Source organism: Meles meles, chromosome X (genome assembly GCF_922984935.1).
Source record: "Meles meles chromosome X, mMelMel3.1 paternal haplotype, whole genome shotgun sequence".
Classification (NCBI taxonomy): domain Eukaryota; kingdom Metazoa; phylum Chordata; class Mammalia; order Carnivora; family Mustelidae; genus Meles; species Meles meles.
In genome coordinates this window covers 120,803,246-120,827,893 of record NC_060087.1, presented here as the reverse complement: position 1 = coordinate 120,827,893, position 24,648 = coordinate 120,803,246, and the positions used below count along the sequence as shown (strand labels likewise).

General features: G+C 38.0%; 1 protein-coding gene across 1 annotated transcript; it reads left to right on the top strand.

Moving 5' to 3' along the window:
- Positions 1-336: 336 nt before the first annotated feature.
- On the top strand, positions 337-2,267 carry LOC123934993 (trifunctional enzyme subunit beta, mitochondrial-like). Its single transcript, XM_045995379.1, is given in 2 exon segments — positions 337-664; positions 666-2,267. Coding segments are annotated over 2 exon segments (1,413 nt in total). The 5' UTR covers positions 337-377; the 3' UTR covers positions 1,792-2,267.
- The last annotated feature ends 22,381 nt before the right edge of the window (positions 2,268-24,648 follow it).

Here is a 24,648-nt window from a genome sequence, read left to right as displayed (position 1 = left end):
TTGTTCTTTTTTGGGAGAAATTCTTCCAACTTCACATTTTTCTAGGTCTCTGTCTTCCTCTGTGTTAAGAAAGACTTTATGTTACCTGTTCCTAAGAGTAATGGCTTTATAAAGAAGTGGTCATATACTGTCCAGGGCCTGGTGCTTCAGGAAGTGTCTCTGCTGTGTGCTGTATGCCCACTGCTACTGTGTTCTGGTTCCTGTATTCCTCAGGTCAGTCTTCTGCAGAATGTTCCCTTTTCCGCAGTTGGGGGAGGGATTTGGACCTTGACCAGAGTGTGGTGAGTTCTAACTAGGTGGCTCTGGTTGGCTTGTTAAAAGAGACCTGATGCGGTGTCCACAGCTAGAGCTCGAGAGGACAGAGCTGAGATTTCAGAATGACTTCCATGTTGACTTACACATTTAAAAATCTTCCCAATACATCAAAATGGGCCCTCCAATTTTTTGTGAGACCTCTGAGCTGTTCCTCCCAGCTGCGAGCTGCTCCAGCCGCCCAGACCAAATCAAAGAAAACCTTAGCAAAACCCAACATAAGGAATGTCGTGGTGGTAGACAGTGTTCGCATTCCGTTCTTGCAGTCTGGCACTTCGTATAAGGACCTGATGCCACATGATTTGGCTAGAGCAGCACTTTCGGGTTTGCTGACTCAGACTAATGTCCCAAAGGATCATCTTTGGCACAGTTATACAGGAAGTGAAAACTAGCAATGTGGCTAGAGAGGCTGCCCTCGGAGCTGGCTTCTCGGACAAGACCCCTGCTCACACTGTCACCATGGCCTGCATCTCTGCCAACCAGGCCATGACCACAGGTATTGGCTTGATCACTTCTGGGCAGTATGATGTAGTCGTGGCAGGTGGTGTAGAGTTAATGTCTGACGTCCCTATTCGTCATTCAAGGAAAATGAGGAAAATGATGCTTGATCTCAATAAGGCCAAGACTCTGGGTCAACGACTGTCTTTAATTTCGAAATTCAGATTGAATTTCCTATCACCTGAGCTCCCTGCAGTGGCCGAGTTCTCTACCAGTGAGACCATGGGCCACTCTGCAGACCGGCTGACCGCTGCCTTCGCTGTCTCTCGACTGGATCAGGATGAGTATGCGCTGCGCTCGCACAGCCTGGCCAAGAAGGCGCAGGATGAAGGCCTCCTCTCTGATGTTGTACCCTTCAAAGTACCAGGAAGAGAAACAGTTACCAAAGATAATGGCATTCGTCCTTCCTCTCTGGAGCAGATGGCCAAACTTAAACCTGCATTCATCAAGCCCTATGGCACAGTGACAGCTGCAAATTCTTCTTTCCTGACTGATGGTGCATCTGCAATGCTGATTATGGCCGAGGAAAAAGCTCTGGCCCTGGGTTATAAGCCGAAGGCATATTTGAGGGATTTTGTATATGTGTCTCAGGATCCAAAAGATCAACTTTTACTTGGACCAACATATGCTACTCCAAAAGTTCTGGAAAAGGCAGGATTGACTATGAATGATATTGATGCTTTTGAATTTCATGAGGCATTCTCAGGTCAGATTTTGGCTAATTTTAAAGCCATGGATTCTGTTTGGTTTGCACAAAACTACATGGGTAGAAAAACCAAGGTTGGGTCACCTCCTCTGGAGAAGTTTAACAACTGGGGTGGATCGCTGTCCCTGGGACACCCATTTGGAGCCACTGGCTGCCGGTTGGTCATGGCAGCTGCCAACAGACTGCGGAAGGGGGGAGGCCAGTATGGCTTAGTGGCTGCCTGTGCAGCTGGCGGGCAGGGCCATGCTATGATTGTGGAAGCTTATCCAAAATAATAGATAATGAAGAGGTGACCTGGAGTTTCCGTGCATACTCGCACTAGGCAATGCCATTCCAATGCATTACTAAATGACATCCATAGTTCCTAGCTCCTCTTAGGAAAACACAGTCTGTGGCCTTCTGTTAAATACTTCGCAATGAAGCCTTGCTAGCACTCTGAGCTGTCAGTAATCATGGCTTACTGCTCTTTCAGGGATTTCTTAGTCACCAGAGTCACACAGTGATAACGTTTAAGCAATTGTTCCTCGTCTCTATTTTCATTAAATACTAAGAGTGGTTGCAATTTAGGAAAGAGGTTAGCTGAGATTTGGAATCATCTTTGTAACATTTGCAAATTATACTCTTTCCTGTTTGTGACCTAAAGATGAGTGTTTTCTATAAAATACAAACCAATGTGCCTAAAAAAATGATGGAAAGATAATTCAGAGTTAAATGTTACTGACAACTTACAGTAAATGTTTAGATGTATAAGTATCCTGTTAACCTTAATAAACTGAGAAAATATGAAAAAAAAAGAGAGACCTGATGCTCTTTCCACTAGAGCTGAAGTTTTGTAGAACTGTATGGTCAGTAAATATGGCGTGTGTGGGGGGTTTGTGCTGGTCTTCTGGAAGAAGAACCCATTGCTCTGTTTTTCAGGCACACTTGCCAGAGAAAAGCAGAACGTGCAGAGCATGGAGGGAGGCTTGGTGTTGGTGGTTTAGGCCACTGCTATTGGCCCTGTGCTGCATACTGAAGTTGGGTTATGCTGAGGGTCAGGAGAGAAATGGCATCAGCTCCTCCCTTCTCCCCAAGAGGAGAATTCATACCTTCCTGAAGCCCTCCCAGAAGAGTGAACGATCTCCCCTCTTGTATTGCAGACATCCCTCAGATCCCTGCCTTCACCCTGTGTTCCAGCTGTCTGCCGTTCAACAGCACAGTGCACCTCTGTTCTATCCCAGGCAGACCAGCTGAATTTTAGAGCTCCAAATTTAGGGACCTGGTGTGGTGCAGACACACACTGGTTCTCTGGGGGAGGGTCTTGCCACACTGGGACTGATGCAGGTTTATCCCAGAAGAGCAGTTGTATCAAAGTGCAGGGGCTTGGAGTTTAGAATAAAGTACAGCAAAATACTGGTGTCCAGGTTAGCTGCCCTCAGCAGTTGTCTCTGCATCTCTGCTGAGGAGCAGGGGAGGGAAATGGCACCTGCTGGCTCTTTTGTCCCCAGACAGGCAGATGTGCTCTCCCAGATGTGCCAGGGTGCCAGGGATCCTAAGATCGTGCTGTCTGCCCCCATATTATCTGCTCACCTTCTCCATAGGAGCACTGCAGTGCCCTCAGGACTCCACATCAGCCAGTCCACAGACCTCTAAAATTCTGGTCTTTCAGCCCCATTGCTTGAAAAAAACACAAAAATCAGCCCCTCTCATTTTTCCAATCAGTGGCTTTGAGGAGGTGTTTTCCTTATGAAATTTCTCCCTCTCTCTTCCCTCCTTCTCCTCCTCCTCTCTCTGGGACCAGGGTTCCCTCCCCTCTACAGCGCCCATGATCCATTTCTCCCCTAAATCACATCGCCATACTTCCTACCTTCCATGATATGGCCTCTTCTCTCTCTAGTTGTGCAATTTGTTTGGTCAGTCCTCAGATCAATGTCTTGGGTAATCAGAATGATTTGATATTTATTTAATGTTTCGGGGTTGAAGCAAACCTAGGGTCCTCCTACTACTCCACCATCTTAGCCACAATAATGACATTTTAAAATAAAATAACACTAAGAGAATTTGTTGCCAGCTACCTGCATTAAAAGAAATGATAAAGCGGGGTTCCTGGGTGGCTCAGTGGGTTAAAGCTTCTGCCTTCGACTCAGGTCATGGTCCCAGGGTCCTGGGATCGAGCCCCAGGTCGGGCTCTCTGCTCAGCAGGGAGCCTGCTTCCTTCCTCTCTCTTTCTCTCTGCCTACTTGTGATCTCTCTTTGTCAAATAAATAAATAAAAATCTTTAAAAAAAAAGAAATGATAAAGCAAAACACTTTGTGATGAAGGGAAATGATAATAGAGGGAAACTCAGATCTTTAGGAATGAAGGAAGAAAAATGGAAATGGTAAATATATGAAAAAAATAAAAATATTATTTTTCTCCTAATTTAAAAAAATGTATAACATTGTCAAAGTAAAAATTATGACAGTGTCAACTGGGGTTTATAATATATATAGATGTAATATATATGACAACTATAAAGGTCAGGGAAAGGAGATAAATGTTTCCATAAGTTTGCAGGATTTCTACATTTTATGTGAAGTGGCATGAAGTAGTATTCACTTCAAGTAGACTGAAAGTTAAGAATGTATATTGTAATTCCTAGAGGAACTACTAAAAAATATAAAGTCATATAATGAAAAGCCAATAGATAAATAGATAAATTAAAATTAAAATAGAATTCAAAATATATTTATATCCTCCAAAAAAAGGGAGAACAGAGGAATAAGAACCAGAAAACAAATAATAAACAAACAAATAACAAAATGACAGAGGTAAATATAACCATATCAATAATTACATTAAATGTTAATAGACTAGCCATTCCAGTTAAAACTCAGAAATTATCAGAATGAATGAAAAAACAAAGACCCAGTTATGTGCTATTCACAGGAGACAAATGTTAAACATAAAGACAAAGATAGGTTGAATATAAATGGACTGAACAAGATACACCCATGCAAATAGCATGAGAAGATGGAGTGGTTGTATTAATAGATAAAATAGACTTTAAGATAAGAGTACTAACAGAGCTAAAGAGTGATATTTTCTTATAATAAAAGAAATAAGAAAAACATAACAATCATAAATCCATCTATATATAATAATAGCAGCTCAAAATACATGAAAACTAAACCGATAAAAGAGAGAAGTAGACAATTCCAATTACAGGGGGAGATTTTACCAACACTTTCTCATGAAATGATAGAACTGAACAAAAATTTATTAAAATTATAGTTTATTTGACCAACACCATAAACTTTTATGCATTTGCAAAACAAAACATGCAACTGCTATAGATTATAATTTATTTTCCAAGATATATGTTATATTTAACAAAATACAACCTAGGATGGACTATAAAATAAGTCTCAAATGAATTCAAAGTGATTGAAATAATACAGATTATATTATCTGAACAAAAATTATAAATTAGTGAAAATATGTTGAGAATAATTTGGAAATTTAAAAACATATTTCAAAATAATCAATGGGTCAAAGAAGAAATCAAAAACCAAATTGGAACCATTTGAAAACTGATAACAATACAACATAAAAGTTTGTGTAATGCAGTCAAAGAGGTACTTTGAGAAAAATGTTAGCTGTAAATAGTTACATAAGAAGAAACACCTAATATCAATGAATTAAGGTTTTCATCATGAATCTAGAAAAAGAAGAATGAAGTAAACCCAAGCAGAAGAAAGGTAAAATAAAGATAAAACAAGAAACAACAAAATAGAAAATAGGCAAACACTACAGAAAATTAACAAAACCAAAAGCTAGTTCTTTGAAGAAATAAAAGTGATCAGTCTCTTAAAGAGAAAAAAAGGAAAAAAGGAAATACCAACCAAAAATCAAAACAAAACTTTAGGAATGAAAGGACCTTTAAGTAGAGATTCTACTGACAATAAAAAAGATGATAGGGGTGCCTGAGTGGCTCAGTGGGTTGAAGCCTCTGCCTTCGGCTCAGGTTATGATCTCAGGGTCCTGGGATGGAGCCCCGCATGAGGCTCTCTTCCCAGTAGGGAGCCTTCTTCCCCCTCTCTCTCTCTGCCTGCTTCTCTGCTTGTGATCTGTCAAATAAATAAGTAAAATCTTTTAAAAAATTTTAATATTAAAAAATTTAAAAATTTAAAAAAATTTAAAAAGATGATAAAAGGCTATTTCAAGTAACTTTATGCTAATGGCATGAAATAAACAAATTTCTTAAAAATATAACTTAATATCTTATTATTATCTAATATCCCTTAAATAAATTTATTTTTATCAAAAACCCTCCCACCCATACATACATGGTTTCACTGGTAAATTCTACCAAACTTCCAACAAAGAAGTAACAGCAGTCTTATATACAGTTCTTAAAAGAGAGGAAAAGAAACACTTTCAAACACAACCTGAAGCCAATGAACCCATGCGAAACCAGTGTAACCCTGATATCAAAACCTAACAAGTGATAGGGTCCGTGATCAAAGGAGTGAGATTGATACAAAGCGAAGGTCAAGCAAAGCTTTATTTCCCGCCAAGCATCGAGAATCAAACTGACTGGTCGGGGCCATCCCTTATGGAGAGAGTGACCCCTCCCAGCCTCACAGACTAACTTTTATAGAGCAAAGGCCGTGTCATTGAGCCTGGCCACACACAGGTGGCCAGTTAAATTACAATTCACCCTATAGTAGCTATTTGAACCTGACCCGTCCTTGTATTCTGGGCTCTGTTATCAGGGACTAGTCAACCATATTTTACTGGTTTCCTGGACTTGCTTTTAAGTAAGTTCCATGGGGAGGGGCGGGCAGGCAGGGTCAGTTTAAGTTTTACTGCATAGGGGCGCCTGGGTGGCTCAGTGGGTTAAGCTGCTGCCTTCAGCTCAGGTCATGATCTCAGGTCCTGGGATCGAGTCCCGCATCGGGCTCTCTGCTCAACAGGGAGCCTCCTTCCCTCTCTCTCTCTCTGCCTGCCTCTCTATCTACCTGTGATCTCTCTCTGTCAAATAAGTAAATAAAATGTTTAAAAAAAAAAAGTTTTACTGCATAAACAACAAAATCACTGTTTAACCGAGATGGAATCGCTCTGGCTAAATAGGCCCTTACATTAGGACATTACTGAAAAAAAAGATGGAGGCAAAAATTTTGAACAAAATAATGGCAGATTTAATTCTACAATTTATAAAAAGGCTAATGCATATTGACCAGTTAGTATATATCCCAGTATTGCAAAATTGGTTTAACATTTGAAAATCAAATATTGTAATTCACCATATTAACAGTCTAAAAATAAATAAAACATACGACTAACTATACAGATGCTGAAAAAGCATCTGACAAATTTCAATACCCATTTGTAATTAAGAAAAAAAACAACCTCTTATCCAAATAGGCATAGAAGGGAACTTCCTCAACCTGATAAAGGGCATCTCTAAAGCTCCTTCAGTTAACATCATACTTAATTGATAAAATATTAAATGCTTTCCCCTAATCTGATGATATATACAAGCATGGCTGGTCTTACCACTCCTGTTCAACATGGTATTGGAAGTCCAAGCCAGGACATTAAGGTAAGAAGAAAAAATAAAAGGCATAAAGACTGGAAATAAAGGAAATTACTTCTGTTTGCAGATGGCATGATTATATACACAGAAAATTCCAATGAATCAACAGAACAACTAGAACTAATAAGAACATTAGAAAAGCTGTAGGGTATAAAATTAACATACAAAAAGTCATTGTATTTCTTATACTAGTGACAAGCATGTGGAGAACTATTTTTTTAAAATTCAATTTATGATAACATCAAAAATTATAATATACTTAGGAATAAGTTTAATAAAGTATGTGTAATCCTTTCACTGAAAATGGTGTAACATTACTGAAAGTTTTTTTTTAATCTTAATAAATGGGGGGGATATACCTTGTTCATGGATCAGAAGACTCGATATTGTTACAATGTCACTGTGCCCCAAATTGATCTATAGATTATAAAAAAACAAAACAAAACAAGCAAGATCTCAGCAAGCTTTTCTGTAGAAATTGACAAGTTATTTCTAAAATTGATATGAAAATTAAAACCTAGGATAACAAAATCAATTTTTAAAAACACCATTGGAGGATTTACACTGTCTGACTTTAAGCCTTACTATAAAGCTACAATAAACAAGAGAGCTTGGTTTTAGCAAAAGGATAAACATATAAATCAGTAAAATAGGATAAAGTTTCTAGAAATAGACTCCAGAAAAATCAATAGATTTATCAAAACTTCCAAGGCAATTAAATGGAAAAAGAAGCCTTTTTAACAAATAGTTGAATAACTGGGTATCTGGGTTTTTTTTTAAATTGTGTCTTAATTAATTTGAAATGGATGATAGACCTACTTGTAAAAGCTCACACTATAAAACTTCTACAAGGAAACACAAGAGAAAATATTTGCAACTGTGTAGTAAACACTAGTTTCTTAGGACATAAAAATTATGAAACAATAGAAAAGTGATTGATAAATTGAATTTCATCAAAATAAGAAATTTTCACTCTTAGACACTATTTTAAAAACAAGAAGATAAGTCAGAGAATGGTAGAAAATATCTGCAATGCATATAACTGACAAATTGTTTGTATCCATATTTTATAAAGAACTCTTACAAACAATAATAACCACTGCCCAATGAAAGATGAGCAAAAGATTTGTATAGGCACCAAGAAAATATATAAGTAGCAATTCAGTTCATGAAAAGATGATTATTGCCATTAGTCATCAGAAGAAATGCAAATTAAGACCATTAGAATGATTAACTAAAGACTGATCTTACAAATATTGATATGGTTTAGAGCAACTAGAACATTCATACACTACTATGGAGATGTAACATGTTACAGCCCAAGCATTTGACAGTTCCTCAAAATTTTAGACATGTGCCTGCCATAAAACCCATACCCCTAGGTATTTACTCAAGAGAAATTTAAACATATATATGCACAAATGTTCATAACAACTTTATTCACAAAGCTAAAACCTAGAAACAGTTGTGAAGTCAATCAACTGGAAATAAACAAAAAAAAACAGAATACATACAAAGGAATACCAATAAGCAATTTAAAAAAAGAACTTCTGGGGCACCTAGATGGCTCAGTCAGTTAAGTGTCTGCCTTTGACTGGGATCATGATCCCAGGGTCCTGGGATAGAGCCCCACATGGGGCTTCCTGCTCAGAGGGAGTCTCCTTCTCCCTCTCCCTCTGCCTCTCCCCTCTGCTGGTGCTCGCTCTCTCTCTCTCTCTCTCTCTCAAATAAATAAAATCTAAAAGAAAAAAATAAATAAGGAACTTCTGATACATACAACAACATGGATGACTCTTAAAATATTTATGCTGGTGGGGCACTTTGGTGGCTCAGTTGGTTAGGCATCTGCTTTCTGTTCGGGTCATGATCAAGCCCCACATCGGGCTCCCTGCTCAGTGGGGAATCTGCTTGTCCCTCTCCTTCTGTCTCTCTCCCCAGCTTGTACTCTCTCTCTGAAATAAGTAAGGAAGGAAGGAAATAAATAAATAAATGAATAAAATCTTTTAAAAATAGTAATAATTATGCTGGTGAAAGAAGCCAGAGAGAAGAAAAGGTACATACTGTGTGATTCTATTCACATACAACTCTAGAAAATGCAAATTAATCTCTAGTGAAAAAATACAGACCATTTGTTGTACAGGGCAGGAGCAGAGGGAAGAACAGAATGCAAAGGTACGTGAGGAATATTTTCCAGGATGATGGAAATGTTCTGTGCCTTGGTTGTGGTGGTGGTTTTATGTGTGTATACAACTACCAAACTCATCAAATGGTATGCTTAAAACTGATGCAATTTATTGTACATAAAGTATAGCTGAAGGAAGTATACATTTATTAAAGTCCATTTCAATGGTATAGCAGAAATAACTCATTTTAGCAAGGTTTGAATGGATAGTTTTGTCTGCTTGCTGTTTAAATGCATATCCTAACTGCTCTCACCCTGCCTAGGGCTCACTGTGCTTTAAACTAGAACCCAAAACAAAATCAACTTGTTAGATCCCAGAGGACCAACTGAGACCCAGTGAGATGAACAGACTTACCCAAAGTCACAAATCCAGTCACTAGTAGAGCCAGGTCAATAATTTAGGCCCCATACTATCTGTATTTCTGCCACATTACGGAAAGTGCTCACAAAGTTTTGACTTATTAAAATGCAAAGATACCAAGAAGTCATAAGCCAGAACAAACAGGCAACACTACATTCTACCAATAAAAGTCATTAGCAGTCATCTTTATAGGGCAACTTAGAATTTAGAAACAAATGACCTTGAGAATAACATTAAGAAACCTGAAACAACCTGTTCATAAGTAGGATAGCTGCTCTATATTCTATGTGATAGATAATCATGGTTCTCATCTCACTGCTTTTAACTCTCAAGAGCCATGGGGGTAATTAAACCCTTAACTCATGTACATTTCAATGGCACAGGCAAGTATCCGTAATGTAAATCTTGAAAATCAATTTTTAAAATAAGAAAATTAGTTACTAAGGAAGTTTAAGGAATTAACTATAACATTTTACCATTAAAATAGATTATTCTTCTACGCAGATTTTTATCCAGCACTGACAGATATCACAACAAACCCAGCCCTTTATCATATTACTTTGGACAAGAGGACTTGGCCTACCAGCATTTCATGCAGTCACTCCAGACCTTGCATTTCCTTTGTTCCAAAATCTAAATCTAAGCCATGTTTTCCTTTATTCTATTAAGGTGTCTAATATTTTTCTGGGCTATGGTAACTTTTGCAAACAATGTTAGCAATTTAATCACGTATTTCCTATAAAATAAAATTTAAAACATTTTTCATGTAATAATCCTCCCTCAACCCAATTTTTTTTTCCTGTTCCACAGGAGACCCAAGAAGTGTTTGTCAAGGAAAACAGGTTTCATTTAGGCCAAACGTGCTTCTTCCTCACAAAGCAAACTCAGAACAATGTCTGACTACTTGTCATTGCATTGGTGGAAAATTACTCTTCCTTTGCTACCACACAGCCAACTCTTTCCCCTTATTTTTTTTAGTTATACTCCCTTTCCTGTCAAAGCTGAACTTAGCTGATGAGATGCTCTGACACCAGGAAACATGTTACTTCCAACCTTGCTCAGAGGAGTTTAGGGCCTGGTGAGCTGCGGCTGCAACGTGTCTAGCTCTTCCTTCTCTTTTGGGAAAGAATGAAACCACAAAGGAGAAGAGAACTTCTAAATCTAACAATAATCCATTTCACTTCTTATAAGTCACTCTGGATTTCTCCCTCTAAATTGTTCTCTTGCTGCAAATACCTGAGAAAATACTTGCTAACATCGACTTTTATGAAATACACACTTTAATACTGAGAAAAAAACTATTGTTACTCCAAGGCTAGAGTGATATCAGCCCATGATTCATAAACATGCTTGGTTGAAGAATTACGTGTGGGAAAAATACAGTATCTAATCAAATGGCAAACATTTTCTCAGAAATGTTTTGTGAGGTGCACAGTGTTCTTTTCTCAAACATATGCCTACACTTTTTCCCCCGAGGACATGGCTGTTTTTTTAACAAAGAAATAATTATGAATATTAAATGTGGCCAAAACATCCAGACAAGTACTGCTGTTTCCCAAATATAAGACAGAAGAACTTGGCAAGGCAGTACAACTCTGTTTTCTATAATATATTAATATTGTGTACAAAATTTCTATTTTTTCCAGAAGGAATAAAGAAAACACAAATGGCAAGTCAGCATTATTAGGGCCAAGGTGCTGCCTTCTTGTCTCTGCCCCACCAACTTCCATCATCCGCTGCAGAGAAAATATAGGAAAAGGATAACACAAGGCTGAATTCAGGGTAACTATTTGAGAGACGACTTCGTGAAGTGAGAATCTCATAACAGACATTAGGTGCTGAAGCCAGATGCCTTCTCAGAAAATTTCTTGCTTGGAGGAATGAAGGGGGGACTCACTGAGAACAGAATCTCACATAGCAGAATTCTTTTTTTCTTTTTAAAGATTTTATTTATTTATTTGACAGAGAGAGATCACAAGTAGGCAGAGAGGCAGGCAGAGAGAGAGGAGGAAGCAAGCTCCCTGCTGAGCAGAGAGCCCGATGCGGGGCTCAATCCCAGGACCCTGAGATCATGACCTGAGCCGAAGGCAGCGGCTTAACCCACTGAGCCACCCAGGTGCCCCTCACATAGCAGAATTCTTATAGAGTATGTAACAGGCTATCCTATCTGAGCGCCTGGAATTTCAGAACTTCTTCACTTTGGCCTCAGCAAGTCTGATATATGAGCACAGAATTTCTGTAAAGAAAAAAGTTCTCTGTTATTCACTGTTTTTAAAAAAAGACTTGCTTAGTGGCTTCTAGGACAGCTGTGTCAAGCAGCTGTGTCCCTTGGGGTATAGAAAAGCAACAATAACAACAGCAAGAAACTGGGTCATATGTAGACTATAAGAAAAAAAAAAAAAAGACATATGTTCTAGCCCCAACTGCCACTTGGCTACTGCATCTTGAACTCCAACTTCATGAGCTGTAACACCTGGCCTACATAAACAGGCCTCGGGGTAGCTATAAGATCAAATGAGATGATCTACATAAAGATATTCTTTATAAAGCTCTTTGTTAACTTTGTTAAAAAGTAGAAAAATATGGTATCATGTTTGCATGTTTGTATCATGTATCATGTATCATGCTATTATACTTAATGCATTAGTTCCTCTACTTAATTTTTTGCTAATTTCCATGTAGATGTTATCAATGGTACACAAGACCTAGATGACTTATTTCTGAAGTGTGGATTGATTAGGCTGCAGTATTCAGCAGCATTTATATTATCTTACACTTCTCATTTCTGTCTTTCATTTTCAACCAGAAAGTGCCCTTCTGAAAATATTCCGGGACCTCTGACGTACTTAAGGAATTATCTTTAGGGTTCAAGTAAACAGTCAATGCTAAAGACAGTTCTTAAGACCCAATGGTTCTGAACTGATGGGCCCCACTCTCCAAGAGCCCATGAGGCCCAGGAATCTGTATATTTAACAGGAAACCAGTACCCTGCCTCTTTGATGCAGGTATTTCCTTACCAGTCTTTAGCACATTTATTTGCTGGTAACAGTTACTCAAAATGCTTAATAAATATTCAGATACCAGACCTCTTCCTGGAAAATCTGACTCAGTAGGTTTGAGTTAAGACCCAGGAATTTGTGTTTTGAACAGGCACCCCAAGTGATTGTTACTCTGGACCCAATTCTTTATACCACCTTTACACCCTGAGAAACACTGGTAGAGGGAAACCATTGTTCATTCCAAAAGTAGGGGCACAGTTTGGGACCCTTGTCAGCATTAACCTTCACTAAACAGTCAGTATAATTATTTATCATTCTTACATGGGTGGTTCAGGAAGACGTAATTTTCCATGAAATGCTTCTTGCCCTCTGAAAGACACTGTATACTTAATAGTGGATGATAGAAAAACTAGGATTAGATACTGTCCTCAACTTTAGGCAGATCTGTCTTATACCAGCATTTTACCTGATACTATCTTTCCCATTGTGGGTGGACTCATCCTAATTTTTATTTATCCCATTACAGAAATCTCACAAGATCTGGCCTGATTAGCCATCATTGCCTCACAAAGAAGATCACATTTTCCTTTGGCTTATTTTAAAAAATGTGGTGCCATTTTGGGGATCATAGTGGCTTATTTGAATGAACCAGGTATTTTTAAAAAGGGGTCAAGAGATAGGAATCTCTTTAAGTGATGCAAACTAGGCGACAAAGCTTTTAAAGAAGTTCAGCTGCTTCCCACAGAGGAGGTGGAACTGTTGAAAGGAACTGTAACTCTGAGTCATAGAATGGCTAAATATATTTTGTGCAACAGGAGAAGGAAATGTCTTTCTGAATGGTATGAAAGGCTCCAATTAGTATAAAAAGTGTATGCTGTAGGTGCGTGGCTCCAACAACTGTTTGAAAGCATATGAGAATAGAAGTAATATGAAAGTCTCTAAACAGTTGTTTGACGGATGCCTTAAAAACCATCATCTCCTTAGGTATTTTTTGCTTTTGGCAAACCCTCCCACGCCTCTGCAGGATCAGGGAGTTATCCCTGATTAACAGGTAGGCTCGGCAACAGAGAGGTAGCCAAATCAGATAGGAAAAGTCATAGCCGGGAGAAAAATTGAGAAGCTTCAGCGGGCACTGCAGGTCTTAGTCTTATCTCCAGAGATAGTGCTGATTTCTAAAGAACTGGAGGTTGTAAATGGGTCACCTGACAGATAGCAGCTGATAGGCTAGCTCCCACAGAGTAGCAAATCACTGCGCAACCTAACATTTTTACCCTTGTATTTCCTTAATATATATTTTATATCATTTTGTCCTATTATAAAAAGTAACATATGGGTATTGTAAGGAATTTGGAAAACTAGGAGGAAAGTAACACCACTACAGTCATTTATTTTAGAACAACTGCTAGAAACAACTATGTTCAGTGGACAGGGGAAAGATCCGCCACATTCCAGTGTTGGAGGAAGGAGGAGAGATTGAAAGGTAGTCTGAACGAGTAAAGAAATTGTGTTCTTAATGTGTTCCTGTCCCCGTATTTCTCTTTTCAACTTCCCTGCTCATTCAGCCTTTCCTGCCTCTATTCCCACCCCAAAGTTATCCACTATGTCCTTCGGAATTCCTAGTCTACATATAGTATGCTCCTCTAACTCCTAAAGCGGAGCTTCACCGGCATTCATGTGCAGCTGAATCACTTGGAGATCCCGTTGAAGTGCAGATAGATTCTGGCGCAGTAGGAGGGGTGCAATCTCCCCTCCTCCTCCAACTTTCAGAATGTGGTGGATCTTTCCCACGTTACTTCACTGAACACAGTTGTTTTTAGCCATTTGTCTGAGAGTCTGTGCTTCTAACAAGCTCCCATATGATAATGATGATGGTCAGTGGGACAAATTTTGAACAGAAAATCCTAAACCACTAGTCAAGTGACCACTTCGTCACCTAAACTTCATCTGAGTCTTCAGCTGTCCTCTGAGGACGCTGCCTTCCTTTCAGTCCACTCAAGTGGGGGTCTGTTTTGTCTTTCACACCCCACATACCTCAAGTGCCACTTTAAGACAATCTTCATTTATTTCTTTAGTGGAAAAAAAAAAACCAAAATCTGGCTCTTTGGGGGCTTTTGTCTTCCAGTTATGCCAGGACTTCCTCCTCATGGCAATCATTACCAATCTCTTGTCACTCTTCATAACTGATTATAGACCTTAGTACAAAGCATGAGGTATGATATGGAAAGACACAATGAGGAATTTTATAAGAATGGCTGAGAATTACTGCAGAAATTTAAATAATTTGCCTACCAAATGTACATCATTATAAATTCCTAGTCACTAAAGGAACATCTAGGTAGCTCAGTCAGCTGAGCGTCTGACTCTTGGTTCTGGCTCGGGTCATGATCTCGGGGTTGTGGGATTGAGCCCCACGTGGAGCCCTGTGTCAAGCCCACATCAAGCCCATGTCAGCCCCCATGCTCAGTGGGGAGTCTACTTAAGATGCTCTCTCTGTCCCTCCCCCCACTTGCATGCTCACTCTCTCTCAAATAAATACATCTTTTAAATTCCTAGTCACTGTGTAAAAGATGAATAGTTGTTCACCAAAATTTGTTCTGTCCTTTATTGTACAGAGTTTGAAAAAGAGAAAATCAGCTCTGACATCAGAAAGCTGGCCTGGTGCTATTAAGCAGGCCTAGTGTTTTGAGGAGCTGGCCTGGCATCACAGCAGGATCTCCATGTTCTCTTGTTGAACATGAACAATTTCACAGAACACCAACATCAAACAAGGCTACTCTGTGACCATGATAGATCCAGACAAAAATATGATCACTCCATAGTTACGTGTGAGCACAGGCAAGATGTGAACACTCTGCAAGTCACAAAAATGACTATCTCCCTCTGCTCCTCTCTCTGCTCATGCTCTCTTCTTCCATTCTTTCTTCTCAGCCACTGTCTCTGGCCATTAAATGACCTATCTTTCATGCTTCTTTATGCTGTATCTCTTTCAACTGCATCCTTTCCATAAATATTTAAATATACTGCAGTACTTCTCATTTTTAAAAGCCTTCCCTATGCTACCAATCTATTTCTCAGCTCCACTTCATGGAAAAAGTTTCTGATTTATCTCTTATTGCTCTCATCCCCTTCCAGTTCACTTTCAAACTCTCTTCACTTAGACTTTTCCCTCTACCATTCCATTTCAACATATTTTGTGCATGTCACCAACTACTTTATTTTAGCCAAATAAAGTGATTACTTCTCTGTTCTCACTTTAGTTGACTTCTCAGGAGCATTCTATGTGGTTTTCTAGTCGTCTTGTTCCGAAATACTTCCTTCCCTTGGCTTTCTTGATACCACACTTTCCTTGTCCTCCTACATGGCTAGCCACTCGTCAGTCTCCTCTGAGATTTATTGAAAAGATTGTTCTTTCTTCCCATTGAATGGTCTGGTGGTATTCCTATATTTAGAGTTGAAAAGAAGATGATGGAGAACAAGTAAAGAAGAAAAGATATACTATACTCATGAAACACTCAATATCAGAATGATGTCAAATCTCTGAAAATTAAGCTATATAGTCAATACAATTTTAATTGAAATCCCAAAAGAATGATTTTCTCCGGAGTGTGCCAAACTAGCTCTAAAATTATGTGGAAGTGTAAAGATGAACTCCAAAGGAAAGAATAAAGTGAAAGAAGTTCCTGCTAAGACTTTACAACTTACTACTAAACTATACAAAATAAGAAAATTTGCTACTAGAACAGGAGTAGACAAATTAATAGAGAAACCATTAATAGTGTTTTCCACATACATACACATCTAGAAACTTAATTGATAAGATAGAAATGGCCCTGAAGTTCTTTTGGGAAAGAATAAAATGTTTACTAACGATGCTGAAACAATTTCCTTTCCATATTAAAAAAATTGTTTTTCTAGCTCACATCTTACAAAAAAATCACTTGAAGATAGCAAAGAATTAAATATAGAAGGTAAAGCTTTAAAATATATGGGAGATGACATTGGCAAGATAGTAGACTAAGAGGTAAGAGGTCCCCCATTCATATCTTCCTTAAGCAATAACAGTTTAGAGCAATCCATAGACAAAAATACCTTTGTGAAAGCTTTGGGATCCAGGTAGGAGCTTGTGAAATCCTGGTGGAGCATAAGGCCAAAGAAGGCTGTTTTTGAGAAGGCAGGCCCATGTCCAGGCATCAGGCTTGCCAACTGTGGTCCCATGTAGGAGACCTAAAATCCATCTCATCCCCCTGTAGATTCAACTTTTTTCGCCTTGCTCTTACCACTAACACTACCCACCAAGGGACCTGGTTATGCCCTCCTATATGCCCTCCTATAACTTGGGTAACAGGCCCACCAAATTTTATCTCAGCTGCAGAACTTATGGTGGTTCCACCCAGGACCTGCCAGGAGACATGAACATCCATGCCCCCAGAGGGAGGTCTGCCGACCTCAGTCTACCTGTAGATCCAGAAGTAGCTCTGCAAACTGGCACCAGTCCCTCTCAGCCAGGTGAGGAGTGATCCCACCCACCCAGAAACCTGGAAGGAGACATACCTGTCCATGTTCCCAGAGGCAAGCCTGTGATTTGGTTTCAGCCCCACTTAGCTGCACTCTGTGGCCAGTACTGCCTACCCAGAGACACATCCTGTGAACCAGCAGAAGCCTTCCTAGGAATCCACTGGGATCCCATACCCATCTATGCACCTGGAAACGGGCCCACTGTCTGCAGACCCTGAAATGGATCCTTGTCCCAGCACCAGCCCTATAGATCAGTTCTAGATGTAATCCTGTCCACCTGTGGACCAGATAGGATCCACACATGCATGAGCTCCTAGTAACAAGACCACCAACCATGGACCCCACTGCATATCAGCAGTAGTTATATAAGCCAACTTCCAACACCACTCAGCTATAACCCAGAAGATAATATTATGAACCCAGGAATGCAACAAAATGTCCTTATCTGCCAAAACCAATCTATAACTACTAGAAAAAGGGTTTTCTCTTTCAAATGTACAGAATCATTGCAAGACTACATGGATTGCAAAGAATCAGACGTGACAGCTCCGAAAGAAACTGATAAATTTCTAGTAACCAACCCCGAAGAAATGGAGACACATATGAATTGCCTGGAAAGGATTCAAAATAATCACTTTCTAAACGCTCAGTGAGATGCAGGAGAACACATATAGACAACTAAATAAAATCAGGGTGAGAAAAAGCATGAACAAAATGAAAAGTTTACTCAAGAGATAGAAACCATAAAAAAATATAAACAGAAATTCTGGAGCTTAAGTATATAATGACTGAACTGAAAAACTCAATAGAGACTTTAGTCACAGGCCTGATCATTTAGAAAGAAGAATCAGCAAACTCAAAAAACAACTCATTTTTTAAATTAACCAGTTAGAGGAACAAAAAGAAAAGAGACTGAAAAGGATTAAAGAAAACATATAGGATATCATTAAAAAATAATAATAATAAAGAATGTACACATTATGGGAGTCCCAAAAAGAAGAAGAGAGAGAAAAGGGCAGAAAGTTTATTTAAAGAAATAATGGCTGAAAATGCCCTAAATCTTGGGAGGGATTTAGACACACAAATTCATGAAGCTCAAAGGACCCCAAGCAGGTCCACCAAAAAAACTGTTGGAACTTATAAACAAATTCAGGAAGTTGCAGTATACAAAATCAGCATACAAAAATTAGTTGCTTTGCAATACACTAACAGTAAACTATCTGAAAAAGAACTTAAGAAAATCCCATTTACAATAGGACAAAAAAAACAGTGAAATGTAGGAATAAATTTAACCAAGGAAACAAAAGATCTGTACACTGAAATCTGTAATATATTGATAAAAGAAATTGAAAAGGACACAAATAAAAGAAAAGCTATCCTATGCTCATGAATTGAAAGAATCAATATTGTTAAGATGTCCACACTACCCGAAGCCATCTATAGATTCAATGCAACCCTATAAAAATTCCAATGGTATTTTCACAGAAATATTAAAAACAATCCTAAAATGCATATAAAACCACAAGAGACCCTGAATGGCCAAAGAATCTTGAGAAAGAAGAACAAAACTGGAGGCATTATACTTCCTGATTTCAAGCTATATTACAAAGCTATAGTAATCAAAACAGCATGGTACTGTCATAAAAATAGTCATATAGACCAATAGAACAGCATAGAGAACCCATGCATATACGGTCAACTAATGTTTGACAGTGGTACCAAGAACACACAATGAGGAAAGGATAGTTCCTTCAATAAATGGTGCTGGTAAAATGATATATCCGCATGCAAAAAGATAAAATTGGATACTTATCTTACACTGCAGCAAAAATCAACTCAAGATGGATTAAAGACTTAAATGTAAGACCTAAAACTATAGTCCTAGAAGAAAATATAGGCGGAAATCTTCATGACATTGGTCTTGGCAATGATTTCTTGGATATGACACCAGAAGTACAAGCAAGAATAGCAAAAATAGAAAAATGGGATTGCATCAAACTAAAAAGCTCTGCACATCAGAAGAAGTAATCAAGAGAGCAAAACGCCAACCTACAGAGTGGGAGAAAATATCTCTATAACATACATTTGATAAGTTAATATCCAAAACATAGAAGGAACTCATACAATTCAATAGCAAAACAAATAACAAATAACACAATTTTAAAATGGGCAAAACATTTGAATAGACATTTCTCCAAAGAAGACATAAAAATGGCCAATGAAAAAGTGTGCAGAATCCCTAATCCTCAGGGAAATGCAAATCAAAACCACCATGAGAGGGGCGCCTGGGTGGCTCAGCGGGTTAAAGCCTCTGCCTTCAGCTCAGGTCATGATCCCAGGGTCCTGGGATCGAGCCCCGCATCGGGCTCTCTGCTTGGCTGGGAGCCTGCTTCCTCCTCTCTCTCTCTCTGCCTGCCTCTCTGCCTACTTGTAATCTCTATCTGTCAAATAAATAAATCTTTAAAAAAAAAAAAAAAAAAAAAAAAAAACCACCATGAGATATTGCCCCATACCTGTTAGAATGGCTATTATCAGAAAGACAAAAGATAACAGGTATTGGCCAGGATGTGGAGAAAAGGAAATCCTCACCCACTGTTGGTGGGAATGTACATTGCTGTAGCCACTATGGAAAACATTATGGAATTTCCTTGAGAAGTCAAAAATGGAACTACTATATGATCCAGCAATTCCACTTCTGCATATATACCCTAAGGAAATGAAATCAGTATCTTGAAGAGATATCTGCACTGCCATGTTTATTTAGCAATATTTACAAGAACCAAGATATGGAAACAACCTAAGTGTCTGTTTGTGATAACATGTCTGAACCCGGAGGACATTATGCTAAGTGAAATAAAGCTGGACACAGCAAGACAAATACTGTTGTGATCTCATTTATACATAGAATCTAAAAAAGTCAAACTCACAGAAGCAGAAAGTAAGATGAACTCACAGAAGGCAAAAGTAGAATGGTGGTTACCAGGGGACAGGGGTAGGGAAAATGGAGAAATGTTGTCAAAAGGTACAAACTTTCCATTATAAGATGAATCAATTCTGGGGATCTAAGGTAAAACGTGGTGACTATAGTTAATAATGCTATGTTGTATACTTGGAATTTGTTAAGAAACTGGATCTTAAGCATTCTCACTGCACACACACAAAATTGGTAACTATGTGAGGTGATGGATGTGTTACTTAGTTTGATTGTGGTAATTATTTTGTAATATATACATAATCAAATCATTACATTGTACACTTCATATACATATATACAACTTTTGACAATTATACCTTAACAGAGCTGGAAAAATAAAAATAATAAAACTTATAGAAGGAAACACAGGAGACTGTTTTTGTGACCTTGAGGAGAGTAAAGATTTGTTGAAATCACATACACACACACTCACACCATAAAATAGAACATGGAAAAATTCAACTACCTTAATGTTGATAATTTTTGGTCCTCAAAATAGCCACGATAAAGAAAGTGAAAAAGTGAGTCATAAACTAAAAAATATCTTTACTAGCATCCAAAATATACAAGGAACTACAAAAATCAATGACATAAACAAAAATAAATAACACTTTTTAAATGAGCACAAACCAAGGAGATACTCCACAAAAGAGAGAGTGAGCATGCCAATAATGAAATCCACTGAACCTTGTTAATCATGAAAATGCAAATTAAGCTCAAGATGAGATAGCATTTTATCCCCACAATACAAGCAAAAATTAAGAAGTCTGACAATCCCAGTCATGGATTAAAGTCTGATGCAAGAGGAATAGTACAATACTAGTGGAAGTGTTATATGGAAAACAATATGGCATTGTTTTATAAAATGAAACATGCTCACAGAGCACCTAGAAATTCAATTCTTAAGCATACACCTTAGAAAAACTTTCGACTATATTAACCTAGAGACATATATAAGAGGGTTCATAAACAAAAAAATTATAAACAACTCAAATTTCCATCAACAGTAAAATTGATAAATTGTGAAATATTCACACAACAAAATATTATAGCATGGTGGAAATGTATCACTGCAGCCAAATCATCAGCGGATACACATCCTACAAAGGTACTGTTGAGGTTTTTCTTTAATGAGTGGTATAATATCTACACAGATAGTATAATGTTGTTTTTTATGAAGCTCAAAGATAAAAATGTATATTGTTTAGAGATTATGCATATATGATACAGTTACTGTTTAAAAAAAAGAAAGAACAAAGAGATATTAAAAACAAAATTTAGAATGGTAATATGGGGAAAAGATAGGGGAAGACATTGGGGAGGAATTCATACGTAACATCAAAACTAAAGGATATTTTATTGGTCATCTTCTAGTTTTAAATTGAGTAGTAGGCTTAGAGGTATTCATTATTCATTTTATTATCATTATTCCTAACTGACAAATAGGTTTGTAACAAGTAAGTTACATGTATTTTTGAAATACAATGCATAAATGCAATTAAAATTGTAAAGTATGTGTGCATAAAATGTACATATACATATATATAAACTCAAATCATGTCACTCTTCTACCTGAAACCTTTCAGTGGCTCCCTATTTTGCTCTACAGAGCCCTGAATTATCTAGCTCTCTATCCTCCTCCTGCATTTCCAGCTTTATTTCATTTCCCCTCCCTTTTTACTACACACTAGCCATCCTAGCTTTCCTTTGTATCTTCAAAGTGGCAAGCTCTTTCTTGCCTCAGAGCCTTTTTGTGCTTATTATTCCCTCTGCATGGAAGACCCTTCGCCACCAGTCCCCTCCGTCTTCTCTCTCGGATTTATATTAAGTCCTTTGTTAGTTTGAACTTATATATTTATGCAATAATTCCTTTAACATTTGCCTTAAATGGTAACTAAGTTCCAGGAAGAAAGGAACCGCAGTAATTTTTGTTTATCACTGTGTTCACCAGCATGTGAACATTCCGTCTAGAGGAGGCATTCAAAAAATATCTGTTGGATAAGGCAAATAAATTAACAGAAAATGAATGCATATGAATAAATAGTATGAATACTCATTTGCAAGATGAGAGGAATAATCATGAAGCTGGTGTGTGTGTGTGTGTGTGTGTGTGTGTGTGTGTGAAAGCATGCATGCACACTCAAATATATTACTGAAGATCTGCAATGTGAGAAGATAGAGTGGGCATGTGTTAAAATGACGTCAATCTAAACACACATTATATAAAATAACAATAAAGATGATTAATAGTGCAAAAAAGAGAAAACAGAAATACAAAATACTGGTAAACAATGGCATAAAAGTTTACATACACAAATAAAAGAGAGAAATATGGACCTGATTGTATCAACTTGGCAAAGTCATTAACCTTTTTGAACTTCAGTTTATCTGTAAGCACTCAATAAATGTTGAAAAAAAATGTAACCTGTAAAATGGAAGGACTTTCTTTTCCAGGCTGAATGTTCTATGCCTTCTTAAATGAAACCGAATAGTTAGAAATGCTTATCACTCAGTCAGCCTCAAGATTTTCAAATCATTTTTACAACAAAAATTATTTTCCAATACTCTTCTCTCAAAGTGTATATAAAAGCATGGAAAAGACCCTGTAAGGAGAAAAAATGTAGAGAAATATTAGCATGGCTAAAACTTGGCATCTTTCGAAATTAAAATCTGTCCAGATTTTAAAAGCATTTTTCCCATGTTTAAGGAATCACCAAATGTTTCCTTTCACAAAGAGCGGTGACACTGGCTGTTAGCGCCTCCCGCATTGCCACTGCAAACAATCAATTTTCTCCCATTTTATTTTCTATGGCTGGACACTAAGCAAGCACATCCCCAGGGTAGAGCCTCAGAAATAATGAATGAGCTCACGTGCCCTATTCTGAGTCAAGTGTACTTACTACCACCAAGCCATGGCCATCCTTCATAATTACCATACCCCTTCTGACCAATCTGCCAGGAGCACCACTGTTTACTCCCAAGGCAGCCCTGGCCTCAGCAGAAGTACACAACTTTTTGTTTTGCGTATTTTACTTTCTATTTTCTGTGGTTAAAGACGATTATACTATTATTGTGTCTGACAAATATAACCCAGCAGGTATCATGACACCACTTGGAGAGGCACATTTTTGAAGGATTTATGTCATAAGAAAACACACTAACAAATGTAGCTGAACAGATGGATGCTGATCACAGATTCCGAAAGGTTGAACACAGCAAGTAGTGAAGATTGATACCTACCTACAAAGCAGCAATCTGGGCTCCAAGAACAGCAGGCTGCCGCACATATTTGGCATATTTACTGAAGCATTAAAAGAGTTTCACAGTCCTCCTAATTATTATACCTACCTCTGGTTACATAGAGCTAGTCTACAGTGAGTTTTCTCCTGATTTATTTAACTCTTAAATACCGTAAACTTCTAAGCAATACCTATGTTCATGCCGAGGCAATAAATTTTCTGCCATGCTATTAAACATTGTTTGCACTTTCGAAATGTCAGTGATATTTGCAGTTCTAAACACTGTTTTATGCCATTTTAAAGGTGCAGTTGTTAGTTTAAAAACCTCTCTCATATAAATGGCTCAGGGTCAAAAGACATGAAAAATCTCTGTTTCATCTTAAGTCTGTTCAAATGTGTTATATAAAAGAATGTCAGAAGGAAAATAAATCCCGGAAGATTTGCCTGCTTTGCAAAATGAAAGGAAGCTTTAGATTCATTTCAATTCCCATTTACAGTTTGGAAAAGTGTTTCTCGACTAACAAGTTTCAACACATCACTAAAATCACTCCATTCACTCTATTTAGCTAAACACTGAAGATAACATAATGGTTTTGATTAATGGCGATAGGAAAATGTCCTCTTCCCTAGAAACTGAAGATGCCAGTTTGTGAATGCTAAGACATGACCTCACCTCCTGAATTTGTGCCTTCCACTTAAATCCCACAGCCTTTAAAGAAATCGTGAAAATCAAAGCTATTCAGCAAGTCCAAAAATCCAGTGTGATGACCAGAAGCCCCACTGCCCAAGCTCATGCATTCAAGAGATGCCTAGCCTCTTGTCAAGGTTTACTGTATTTCACTAACCAAAATAATTAAAACCAATTATTCATTCACTCAATATTTTTTGAGCAGCTACTCAGTGCCAAACATAACATTAGGTACTGAGGAGACAGCTATGAAGAAGAGGGAAAGGCCCAGCACCCACAAAGTTCACAGTCTACTGGTTAAGGTAAACATTAAATAAAAATGTTAAGTGGGATTCATGCTAAGAAACAAATCAAGATTATTTTGAGAGTATATTATAGAGAAGGCTTTCCTGGCCTGAGGGGTCAGAGAAGGCCTCCTCAAGGCAAAAGCATTTAAATGGCAAGCTCACGGAAGAAAAGGAATCAGCCACAGTTAGAGAAGCCACCGGCCTTCTTTCCAATAAATTTGCAAGCTACTCTCATCCTAGACAATAAGATCCCCCCTTATAGCTATTCCAACTACCAAACCACAGGCTTATTTAGAAGAGAAAGTAACAAATTCTTCTATTCCCCAG